The sequence below is a fragment of the Nymphaea colorata genome, chromosome 11 (assembly GCF_008831285.2).
Source record: "Nymphaea colorata isolate Beijing-Zhang1983 chromosome 11, ASM883128v2, whole genome shotgun sequence".
Lineage (NCBI taxonomy): Eukaryota > Viridiplantae > Streptophyta > Magnoliopsida > Nymphaeales > Nymphaeaceae > Nymphaea > Nymphaea colorata.
In genome coordinates, this window is record NC_045148.1 from 20,524,906 (window position 1) to 20,538,182 (window position 13,277).

Here is a 13,277-nt window from a genome sequence, read left to right on the forward strand (position 1 = left end):
CTGAATCTGGGAATGATGCATGGTCCATTTATACTAAAACTAAAGACGTGCTGCTGTAAAGCATATCTCATTTCGGTGCATCGCACACTTCTTATAGATCCTTAATTGATATCGAGTAGATTATTACCAATTTCATGCATTAAAATGTTCGTGCATAATCTCTTTATAAATTATGAACACACATTCATATTCATGAATCAAAGTAGAACCGCAACTTTTTCTTTCTCGGCTAGCTATTAATCTTTCTGTCATGGTAGCCAAGTACCGTAAACATTGTCATGTATGAGCTGATCACACTTGTTAGCAGAGAAAGATTTTTACAACGATGCATCTTTATATCTCTCACACACACACACACGCACAGAGTCAAACTCATGACATCTTCATGAAGCTTTCGTGGCTGTTGCTTGGCGAACAGAGGCTTTTGCGGGCATTTGCTTGTCAAGTTTGAATTGAAGAAACAGAAAAACTGGTCAAGCGTAAAAGAAGGAGAACGATAAAAAAAGGCGATGAAAGTGATGGGAGGAGGGAAGGGACCAAAGGCCATGCTGCAACATCCAAGGGGTTGGTTTCACATAAATGCCGATGGGACTGCCGTTTTTTTTCTCACATTTTCTTTTGGAGGGCCTAGCTTTTGCTATCTAAAAACCCGAAACGAATTTTGCAATTTTTAATAAGGGCCAGACTTTTTTGCAAAACCAGGAAATAAGGGTCTCAAACGCATTTTTCTTCACCTCCCAAAAGCAGGAGCTGTTTACCAAAACTATGAAAGAGAGTATGTTTAAAAAAAAAATGTAGCTAATAAATTTTCAGTTTCCGCTCACCAAAATTCTTTTCAGGCTATTATTTAACAAGTTCTCATTTGAAAAAAAATGCAAAAGGCAGTCGATTTAAAAATATCTAATGAAAAACAATTTAAAGCCATTTCTTTAGATATTGATAGATAGTGCACATATCTATATGCTTCACTAAATGGGTGATGCGGATTGGGACTGGATCCAATTTGATTAGAGCTACAAACAAAAATATAAATTACTAAGATCCAAAAAAAGGGGATTCGAAGATAGAGATGATAAGATCTTAGATTGGTGCTCGAAGCGAGCTTCCTGCTTACGATAAGTGACGCCATATGATGTCAAAAAGTTGTTTGTTTTTTTTAATATGAATCCAAATCTGCCATTATAAATGTAGCAGAGTCAATAAGCGCCTTCTTCGGCGCCTCATCTTATTGTACAAACTAAAAGGGTTTGGCATTTTGTGTTGTTTTAACTTTGTCTAGATGTTGCATCAATGTCTTTGTCAAGTACACAATCTATCTATTGTAGTTTAATAGATTTTGCACCTAACCGGTTTTGTTTCTATTTTCTCAGTTTGACAAAGAAACGATACTCCAGGGACAGGCATGTTTGGGCAATAATTAAAAAATCAAATTCCTTGTCTCTTCCCTGTCTCTTGAGATCCACGTCTCCTTTTGAAGGGAAAAGCACTATTAAAAATATCTCGGGGCCCTTTCTGGGATTAAGCATCTTTATAAAATATTGCGCAAGTAAGAAAATTGTTATAAAAGGACATTTCATGTTTTGCTTGAAAAAGGGTAAACAGTTGCTCTTAACGTAACCTTCCGATCAATGCTTGAAAGTGATTAAACTGTTCGTCTCAACATTAACTTATTAGATTTTCACTTTTATGTGAACATAGCCCATCGGCCCAAGTGTCATGCTGATGAAGTGTCCTCAGTTCGATTCCCATAAGTATGGGTGGTAGAGCTATAAATTTTTTTTCCATAGACATTAAATATATGTTAATTTTTTTTTAATTGACCATGGAATAGTGACCTGGATTTTGTGAGGCTACTTCATATAACTGGACCTAGGTTCTTCAAAATTTCAATATTGAATTAAGGTTTAAAAAAATAGGTTTTATATACATATATATATATATATATATATATATATGTATATATAAATCCTGCAGGTTCCATGAAAGGGTCACACATGTTGAATGCAATGCGACGTCATTCAAGGACAACAATGTGCATCGATTATTTTGGCTCCACCTCCGCCATGTGCCTTTCTTCAATGTTCACCCGAGGTTGAAGGAGTCACCCATAATTTAATTTCAGAAGTACCTGCTACCAATTCAATAATTAAAATGAATAACTCAACCTTGTCGTACAAAAAACAAGTATATTTTACAATATCTCGATTTACAGAACTAATTGCACTATTCGAAAATCTTCGAAACAAAAAAAAAAAAAAATCATGTCCTTCTGTATAACTAATTGTTTTTAAATTATTCGGGATGTTCATCTTAGAATTGCTATAGATCTAAGATATGCGAAATAAATTTTTCTTGATGCCTAACTAGGTTTACTAATATGAAGAATATGTCTATATATATACATATATAAGATGATGATCTTTCATACTCTTCAAGTCCAAGCTGATCAAAAGAAGGGGAGACTTTGTTTACTAGAAGTGAGGAAAGGTAGAGGCGCAGTAGACAATGGAGGAGCTCACACCCAGGAATTAGAGAAGCCTGGTCCCCCAAAGGCAGCTGGTCTTTGGTAGGTTTTCTTGGACTCATAAGATGGTCCAAAGATAATTAATAGGGGAGGCCCATACCATCCTAGAGCTGCTTTCTTCTAAGTTGTCAATCATGTTTTTAAAGAATATATAAAGACCTCCAGTTGGCCAATTACACCCGGTGCCTGCATGTTCTGATCATCTTGCTCAACTTGTGTTCTCCACACGGGGCCATAATATATATATATATATATATATATATATATATATACATTGATGAATCATTTTTGGATTGATTTAACAAAAACGGTTTAAAAGTATAGAAAGATGAATGATGCAAAACAAGAAAAACATGAAGGGAGCTTTGGGTCTTAAGGAGGTGTTTGACTGTGATAACATGAGCGGCCCCTAATGTGAGAATATTCACAAGCTGTCCAAATCCAACTATGTCAAACAAGAGATATAAGAGGAGACTTTAAAGTAAAGGGTGTTTGAAACCACTGTGACTAGTTGTCTTCCTCTCATGTTCTATTAACGTATAAATGTTTGGACTTGTGCTTAGAGTTGACGACTATAGAGTTCGAACCGCAGCTGTGTATCTAAGCTCCTTGAATCGAACTCACGAAACCGCTTGGAACTTTAAACTACAACGCAATAACCACTACCAAATGAATTTAGATTGTTCTGAACTGGTCGATTTGTTGACAAGATTCTGACAGTCATTGATTGAGCCATGTCCAGTTCATGCCTCTACTTGGTCCCGCTTGTGCGTGAAACATCATGTTCAGTCCACAGTGCCGTTTTCCGTTCAAAATAGTCCTGGTCCGGTCACTTCAGTCTTTACTCCAGTCACTTTGTGCACCAACAGCCTTGTCAAGACAGTAGGGATCCCTACTGTCATGCCTTCATAATGTTATACATAAAAGTGCAACCAGAATTGATCGGGAAGGTGGTGCCGTAAATATGAGCAAAGCTGGTTATGTGCATACATTTCTATACAAAAATGTGTGAACGAAAATATATAATGATCATAACACCTTTGGCATATAAAAGTGGGAGCTCCTAGAAAGAACAAAAAAAAAAACATTTTCTTTTGAAAAATCTCCAAAATACTCTAACTCTCGCTTCAATTTTTCTTTGCGCTGAGTGACCAGAATATGTGAAGTTCTGTTTAATTCGTTATATTTTATATCTTTTATGTACTGTAAATGGTAGATGTGCAACACTCTAATTGATTGATGGATATATGTTTTCCACTTAAGACGAAAGGAGAAAAGACTTCAGCTTCTTTGAGACAATGGCAGTGTCACAAGGTGGCTTCACGAAATTAGTTTAATAGATATGTTAATGTTTTGATATATTTGATTGTTATACATATAAAGGACTCAAAGAAATTAAAGATTTTGAATGAGTGTCCTGAGTCGAGATATGTTTCTCTAAACAAGATTCACATCACTGAGGGATGAAAAATGAAAAAAAGATAACATATTGCCCTCAACCTTTTTGTCAAATCAGTGAACTCTCACTAGCTAATTAGCCTGGGTTACATTCTCAAAGCAAAGTTAGGCTAGCCGTTAGACTGCATTCTGTAGAAGCTAAAATATAAGGCAAATTCCTATAAGATTATGAGCTGGGTTCCCTAGACAAGCACGGTTAGGCAGACTTTTATTCAACCTAATGTCCGAACCTAACTTGACAAGACCCTAAAGAAAAGCCAGTCACTTATTCATATTTATTTTTGATTGGGAGAAAAACTCCAAGCATCGATCAAGCTCTTACTGACTTCGCCAAATTATGAGGTAAACCTTGAGTTGACTTATTGTCAAAACTTTCGATGCACAGAAATGATCGTTTGGTAATCGGAACAGTAAGAAATTGTTTAAATGAATCTACCAATTTTTTTGAAAAGAATGTGAGAGGCAGTTTGACATTGACAATAAAACATATTATTTCATGTATTTGTCTTAAAGATGTACCTAGATTCATATATCATTGTAATATAATATGCTATGAATCTGCTTTCAATTTTTATGATGAAACAATATGTTACTATTCCCAATCTGCATTTGCATGGATTTGCCTTTCTTTTATGTTGATTGATAAACTGGTTATACAAATTCTTAAATGTATAGTGTAAAGAGACACGCGACAATAATGAACCCTTAACCTTCTCCGATTGAAGATCTCAGAAAGTAGCCATGTGCATGAAGTTATTATTGGCAACATGTTGCCCTCTGTGGACAGTATCTGCAAGCATGAAATAAATATGCTAGCGAATAAGATGTTGAAATATCTTCTCGGCGAGAGACACGTAATTTTCATATAAAGCATGCAAAGGAGTGAGAAAGGCCCGCGGTTCACACTTGTCAGCATCGTCGAGTTACTGATGAAATGACTTGGGTCATTTCATTTATGGCTGTTCTGGATCTGGATCTTTCTCTCCCCATTCAGCTAGTCATATTCAATTTTTAACGCTTATCCAAAAGCCGATCGAAGGGGCGTTTGATAGTCTCGGATTTGAAATCCAAAATGATTTAAAATTTTGAGATCCAAAGTGATTTGAGATCAGTTGAAATCTCAAATCCAGGTTAAACCCCCTTTCATCCGACCTCAAATATAAGGTTTTGGTCACAAAGCGACCTTTTCAAATAGTGGTAGGTTCCACATACAAGAGATCTGAGATCAACATCGGGTCTCAATCAAACACACCATGAAAGGGCCTTTCGGCATCCAGATTCAGAACAAGTCCTGCGAGGTCCGTTTGATCCAAATTGATAATCTATGTACGAATTGTCAACCATTCATGTCAACGTGCATGAATGGTTGACAAAACCTGGATTCCATGCAGTTGGTCACTTCTAGGTCTAGATCTAAATCCAAGTACATGAATGATGGAATGTTGGATCCGAATATGGTCTAATCCCTTACAAAACTACACACAAAGTAAATTAAATCACAAACAGAACTATGGGTGACATAAAAAACCCAAGAAGCGTGCTTTGTTGGGCTAAATATTATGAAGGAAATTGTCATATTGCTAGAAAAAGTTTATTCTTACTGAAATATTTCCAAAAATTCTCATCATTGCATTGAATCCTGAATTATCCCACGATTATAACAGGGAATTCTCAAAAAACTACCGACTGTTTTTACTGTGCTAGCTCAAAGGAGAACTATTAAAATTGGAGTTACCAAGTTTTCAAAGACAAGGCGATTCATGATGAAGCATTGTTTGGTCATTCGGATACGGAAGGTCACGTGTCTCATAAAATCATGTGGGGGCGATGAGTACCATCATACCCGCGTACCATCATACCCGCGTATTTATTTATCTCCACCTTTAGTTTTTACTGCAAGAGACAAGAACATAGCAAAGATTACTCGTTATTTTTGTCCCAGAAAGACATGTTTTCCCTTTCATTTGCGTCTTTCATCACCAACTTCCCTTATTTTTTTAATACCCAAGATGTACTTGGGGCCACTTGACTCTTTAATTAATGATAGTCTCAAGATTTTCAAAGCCCAAATATTTAATTTGATTTTTTTATGAGTATTGCCGTCTAGATAGTTGAATTTTCAGGCCTTGAATTTCATGCAACCAAACCAAGATTCAGAAGTCGCGGGTCCTCCGACTGTTGTTTCTTGTGCCCCATTTCTTTTCTTTTTTTTTAGATTTTAATTGTTTAGGCATTTCCGGACCATCTCTTCTGCAAGGTAAATGGAGCATTAAGTGCACTCTTCAGATGAATCCTCAGGCTGGTTGACAGGTTGGTCAATTTTAAATGGCGGAACATTTCTCACAGGAGGAAGGTAAGAGCAATGAAATAGTCTCTTGGCACCATTCTTGCATGTGAGGTCCTGTCGTTCTGGTGCGAATTCATATTTCGGTTTTCTTTGTCTGTTAGTAGCCTACCTTCAGAGTTCTGGTTTGCGTCTTCTTTTAACAGAGACAACCTCTGTTCAGGGTAGATCCGGGTTTGGCTTTGAAGGAAAGAGAGATGAGTCTTGTTAATTTCCTTGAAGTCCAACTCGGGCATGTTCAAGCTTCAGCTTTTGTTTGGGAGAATCTATGGCTTGACCTCTAGATTAGTGAGAAGCAAGCTTTCATAGTGCCAGCTTGCCTTCAATTCTCCGTCCTGAATTTTCTTCCAACTGTATCATTTTAGCCAGGCCTTCTTGGTCAATTCCCTTCCAAAAGTAGCAACAGTGATGTCTAACAAGTGCTACTGTTTGTTCCTGTAGAGTTCCTATTCTGTCTGATGAGTAGACAAGGATTTTGTAACTGTAGTTTGAGTCTTGAAGCAGCAGAGCAAAAGGCCGGACGTTCGTTATTAGTTGCTCTGTTATTTCAGAGGCCGAAAAGGAGTTCGGTAGTGTAGCTGTGAAACTGCACAGCCCGATAGCAGGAAGCTTCTGCTTTGGATGAAAAGAAGCTCCATGGTAGGTGTAAGAGATACACCAAGTGAAAGGTGAAGTTTCTGAGAGTTACAGTTGAGAGGGGCGAGGATTTCTGAACAACACGGCATGAAATCTCAAGGGTATTGAGGAAAAAAGGGGAAAAAAAAATGCCAACGGTGTGGTTTGCTCTGAAGAGATCACTGCACTGCAAGTCTGAGCCCTCAGACGTGTATGACCCGAAAGCCAGGCGCCGCTTGAGCACAATTCACACCAAGAAAAGTGGGAGGTCAGGTTGTTCAAGGTCCATTGCTAATCTCAAAGATGTCATTCACGGCAGCAAAAGGCACATGGACAGGCCCCCAAGCTGCAGCCCAAGGTCAATAGGCAGCAGTGAGTTCCTCAATCCAATTACCCATGAGGTCATTCTGAGCAATTCAAGGTGTGAGCTCAAGATCACAGGCTTCAATGGTGCTAATGATGGTGGGTCTACTTTTGTGGGTACGCTCAGGCCTGGTACCCCTGGTCCCGGAGGGCAAAGCGCCCTCCACTATGGTCCTGCTTTTACAGGAAGCTTTGCCGCCACCCCTCCAAGAAAATCCCCCAGCCTCCATCTCTCCAATAGAGAGCCCTCCATTAATGGTGGTGCTGCTCTTTCTGCTGCTATTTTTAGCGGGAGCGGCTGCGTCGTGTCTACCCGGAGGTTTTCTCTGGACTCCGAAGCTCAAGCATGTTCCAGTATTGCGTGCCACAAATGTGGCGAGCATTTTGTGAAGTGGGAAGCTCTTGAATCTCATCATCTCTCAAAACATGCTGGTAAGAAAAGAAATTATCTGGTTTGTCATGGTTGTTCATGCTTTGAGATTTGTGAAATCTTTCTTTGATTTCCTTGTTTTCTCGTTTGTCATCATACTGTACTCCTTGGTTTCGGCTTGCATGATCGATTTATGGCAGAAAACTGTGAACCGAAGCGTCTTGGTTCTTTTTTAGCTCAGCTACTGAAGTGATATCTTGTTCTTCTTCTCTCTCAGCGTTCTGCTTTGTGGCATAATTTGCATCTAGTGTCCCAATAATTTAACGTTTTCGTATCTCTATGATTGGGGTTGGAGGGCGTGGCTTTGATGTGAAGAAGGCCCTGAAGAAAGGAGAGGTTGGGAGACCAATTGGACTTTGATACACTGTACTGGAAATCCTCAATTGTCTAAATTGCTCATCTCTTCTTGGGAGACCAATTGGATTTTGTTACATTGTACTGGAAATCCTCATTGTCTAAATTGCTCATCTCTTCCCGACTAAGACGGTTCTGCCAAATATAGGTTTCACAGCTACTCAGAATGAATTTCTTGTGTGAATGTGTTTCTGGTTTTCTCAGATTCTTCAATTTGGGCAGAACTTCCATGTCTCAGTTAAGGTTGCTTCTTCAGAATGCGATCATTGGCGCATTTTTTTGTTACTTGTTCTGATTTTTATAGGACAGAAACTTCAGATTGCCAGACAGAATGATGCTTAACAGTGTCAAACCTGGGTTAAACATTACGTTATTGAAATGTCCACCTGGTTCGTATAAACCCAAACCCCAAAATTGTTTTGTACCATTTCAGATCAGAGCAGAATAGGAAGTCTTCTAGACCTGTAGGACATATAGTTTCTTCAACTATAATCCTGCTACGGATGCAACTCACGGTGGTTCCGGATATTATGTTTTCCTTTACAGAGATTGTTGCTTTCTCTTCCTTTGGTCAATGTCTCCAAGCTTGCCATAACTTTTGTCTACCATTATTTCAAACTCCTTCAAGGAGTTCCCAGGCTTCATTTCCTTGCAAGAAACTGGTTATTTTTTGGTCGAACTTCTCATGGAATCGAGCCTTTGTCTTTACAGCTAGTTCCTTTTGGTACCAATGACAAAACATTTCTAGGCTCTTGATTCTCTCCTCCAGCCCGTGGACATCCTCACAACCGATCTAATCCCATTAGCCCGCTTGAAGACATAAAAAGGAGAACGAAAAATGAAAGCGACAGATTCTCTTTAATGCATTTATCCTCATCTCAAACGCTGCAGCTCTGGTCCAGCATTGTCTTTGATCCTTTTGAAGCATTAATACATTTTGTTCTCATTTGAAACTTCACATATTGTGTTCTTCTGCTGAGAAGTCACAAGAATTTAAGAATAAATGTGTCGCATATATTTGCAGTTACTGAGCTGGTTGAAGGCGATTCATCCCGAAAGATTGTGGAGATAATTTGCAGGACAAGCTGGTTGAAGTCTGAGAATCCATGCGGCCGAATAGAGAGAGTCTTAAAGGTTCATAACATGCAAAGGACCCTTGCGCGATTTGAAGAATACAGGGAATCAGTAAAGATGAAAGCCAGCAAGCTACCAAAGAAACATCCACGCTGCCTTGCTGATGGAAATGAACTGTTGAGATTTTATGGCACCACTCTCTCCTGTCCTCTAGGTATGAACGGCTCGTCCAGCCTCTGCGTCTCTGAGAACTGTAGCGTCTGCCGGATTATCAGACATGGGTTTTCGACGAAAAAGGAAATGAAAGAAGGAGTTGGAGTCTTTACAACGTCCACGAGTGGAAGAGCATACGAATCCATTGAAGCGTATGAAGACAATCCTTCAGTAAGGAAGGCCCTGCTGGTCTGCAGGGTGATTGCAGGAAGAGTTCACAGACCACTTGAAAACATTCTAGACGTGAGCGGCCAATTGGGTTTTGACTCGCTTGCGGGAAAAGTGGGTCCTTATTCAAACGTTGAGGAGCTCTACCTGCTGAATCCCAGAGCTCTCCTGCCATGCTTTGTGGTCATCTGTAAATCTTGATGACAGACCACTCTCTGCCACATCGTACTCTGAGTCCCCAACCATGGCAATCAAAGTTTTTCAGCTCTGTCGTTGTATTCATGTCCATACTAAGGCAAAGTAAAGATACTCGCTGCCTTTTCTCACTGCTTGGTCCAGCTTCTGTAGATTATAATGTCAACCATTTTCTTCCTGTCAAAATTGACTTCCAGATTCCATCTTTATCTTCTGTGCAAGAGAATGTATTTCTGTAGATTATAATGGCAAGCACGACCGTTCTGTCAAAATTAGTTTCTTGATTTCATGCGTGTATTTGTGTAGTTCTTATTTAACATCCAAATATAATTTCTATGAATGTCATGCCAAACAAGTTTGCTCCATGCCAAAACAATGGCGTTTTGAACTTCTCAGAGCTGCAATGCTACATGCCAAAACAGAATGGCTGTGTAAACTTCTCGGAGAAGTAATAAGTACTAAGCTGCCGAATAGGGGATAACAGAGGCATGTCTGATATTGTGAGAAAGCAACTGGTGCTCATTCAATGTGGTAGGCATGCTTTTCTAGTTTTATTACATTCAGATTTCTTGTTTCAATTTGTTCTCCCATTCTTTTCATCAAGGACCTGTTTTTTTTTTTTCCTTTGGCTTTTTTTATTTTTGTCATTAGTGCAACATTTATTACCATCACTCTCAGGCCCAAAGAGAAAGGTTTTCGGAATTGGCGCACGCCATATTCTTGGCTTTAGAAACTGGTGAAATACAGGGTTTTTTGCTTTAAAAATATGAGCTTGTCTCACATGTTTATTAAACTAACTCAAATTTTACCATTTGATGTTACATGCTTAAATTTGCCATTGGTTGCAAGAACATGAAACATCATACGTACAGAAAAGATTTTCACAATGGAAACCTCTCTCTCTCTAGGTGAAAAACAGGTGATGCAATTTAAAACTTGTTTTATCCACTGTACAGGGTGGTGATGGCCACATGGAAAGCAAAGAGGCCGCCACTGAGAGGTATAACTTTTACTCAGGGAAATGCCAAGAGACGCCCCAATGAATCCAATCGAAATAAGTATCAAGAGCACAAAATTTTGTCTCTTCTATATACTCATCCTGACAGTCCGTCCTTCCCTCTCTCAAATTGTTTTTTTCTTGTCCTCTTTACAAGCCAGTCAAATTGTCCCTCACTTCTTCTAATTCAATTAACTTCCGAGAAAAGGAAAATATTCTTCCTTCCTGGACTACGTGGAAGCTATTTATTACTGTATAACTCAAACCTTGCGATAGAGAAAGTACCAGTGCATGCTCTGGTCATTTCTTAATAATCATTTTACTAATGTAAAAAAATTCAAACTGGAAAATAATAAATATGAATAGCCAGACCAGTGCTCTCAGAAGGGCATGCAAATGAGGTGTCCTCAGTTTGATTTTCGTGGCTACTATTCTTCTGAACAACAAATGGTAGCATATGCGATATTTCTAAAGTTGAAGAGTGTACCATAAGACCACCCAGGTCCTGAAGAAGTCTTGAACCTTTGCTTCTCATTTTAAGTACCACCAGCTATGCTACGCCTCTCAAGACAACTCATGGATGGTTTGTACTCCTTCCTACTCTATATCTCTTTTTCTTAAAACAAAATAACATTGGCAAATAGAAAATTACCATGGTTGCTCAACTTTCAGAAAATTTCTAAAGTTAAGCTTTCAAGTATTGGGTAACCTTTTTACATGTTGAAACCTACATGTCTTTGGGTATTTTTGTTCCTCTTGCTTTCTTCCTTTTTTTTTTTTTGTTTCCAGTCCAGCAGAAACTAAAGTTTAACTATACATTCTAAAGTTTCCGATTCCACCCGTGGTCATATTTCTGCCTTGTACCAATTACTGTATAAATACCAAAGCCGAAAGGTTCTTCATTTTGGGATCAATTGAATGATCAAGTGCCTGACACATTTCCCTACATGGTAGAGAAAGACCAGGCCAGTTTTGAATGGGAAAAAGATAGATCCAAATCCAAATGAAGGCAAGGTCGAGAACAGATCAGAAATGCGTACAAGAACAGTACCATGTGTGATGTGGGTTTTCGACGGAGGTCTTGTTACTGCACCTCAAAATATTGAGAAAGAAAGATTTTTTTTTTTTTTTCTTTTCCTTTCTCCGACTACTAACTTGTGGATTGCAATTTTTAATTAGATTGAAAGCTTTCACTCGATACTTTCGATGAATTGTTTTCAGGGATTAATGAAGTATATATTTAAATATATCTCTTTTCTCTTGCTGGTTCGGCGCTGGTGGACTAGCGTAATCGTACCATGTTTTAGGCAAAAGTACTAAGTCCAGAAAGTGTTCAAAATTTGAATTAGTAGTGCCTTTTGTAAGGGCGTTTGATAGGAACGACATTGTACCCTTAGACCATATACTTCGATGACACCTTGTTCAATATCATATGATTACGAATGCTATTTACTTCTGAATTCAATAAGTAGACACTGAACATAATCAAACCATGTTTTATAAAATGAGAACATATAAACTTTTGAGACATGTAACTTAGGAACATGTATTTCAAGAACTTTTCTTATCAAGGAGGTTTATAGAACACAACCATATGATGAACTGATACGATCTGCATCGGCCGGCCGATACCATAACTGGTATTATATACTGCATGTCTTAACATGGTCACCGCCATAAATGAGTTGAGCAAATCTATGGTGCAAGTTTCAAAGCCTCATATGACAAAATCTTCATTGTGGTGGATATTTGCAAGTGAAATTGCCTTGATTGGCGTGGATTCGTAGGGATCGATCTTTGACTTGTAATCTTTGCCCGTCAACCTACAAATTGAAGGGCTTCAAGGGTGACGACGCTGTTCATGCAATGCTGCAATATTAACTAAATCCTAATAAATGTTGCAGATCTCGATATTCAGCAGTTTCTTAGGCAAGGGACAATCTCGTGATGAGCGAATCCTCCAGCTGTATATGTGTGTACATATGAGCGTGCATGCAGGTGTAGGTGTAGGTGGGGTTCTGTCTACGGGGAAGAGCGAGGATGAATAAGTCTGTCTAATCCATAGTTCCGACCAGTTCATCCTGTTTTTTAGGACCATTAGGTCAGGGACAGAACCACAAAACCAGATTGTTTAAATGTGATGTTTAGCCATTTAACCTTATCGATATGATCTTAGGAATAGGTTGATACGAAACATATATTAAGTTGATCATTGTTGGACTTTTACAGTTTTTTTTTAATAAACAAAATCAACAATTTTATAATGGAAAATTTCACATTTTTCATAAGAATCAAAGCATGTTTTATATCAAAATAGTTTTTTATGAATATGTTAATGTGCTTCTAGTTTATTTAAAATAAACTTTTAACAAAAACTTAAATCGTTTGATTTTTGTTCCTGATCTAATGGTCTGGTTCTACCAATTTCTTTCTTTCTCTCTTTCTCTCTTCTCAACTCGACTTATATTAAAAGCATGATTTTTATATACATTTCCAAGTTCCCGAACATGGCATCCATCACAACAAAAAAGATACTCGTAGA

The 13,277-nt window shown here is 38.3% G+C and overlaps 1 protein-coding gene across 1 annotated transcript; it reads left to right on the forward strand.

Moving 5' to 3' along the window:
- Nucleotides 1-6,121: 6,121 nt before the first annotated feature.
- On the forward strand, nucleotides 6,122-10,024 carry LOC116264952 (uncharacterized). Its single transcript, XM_031645425.2, has 2 exons — nucleotides 6,122-7,736; nucleotides 9,113-10,024. Exons 1-2 carry the CDS (start codon nucleotides 7,091-7,093, stop codon nucleotides 9,742-9,744), a joined length of 1,278 nt encoding a protein of 425 aa, XP_031501285.1. The 5' UTR covers nucleotides 6,122-7,090; the 3' UTR covers nucleotides 9,745-10,024.
- Nucleotides 10,025-13,277: the final 3,253 nt, after the last annotated feature.

Excerpts from the sequence above, each read along its gene's own strand:
- LOC116264952 (XM_031645425.2), top strand. The coding sequence starts at position 7,091 with ATGCCAACGGTGTGGTTTGCTCTGAAGAGATCACTGCACTGCAAGTCT. Across the intron at positions 7,737-9,112 it reads TCATCTCTCAAAACATGCTG|TTACTGAGCTGGTTGAAGGC; the intron begins GTAAGAAAAGAA and ends ATATATTTGCAG.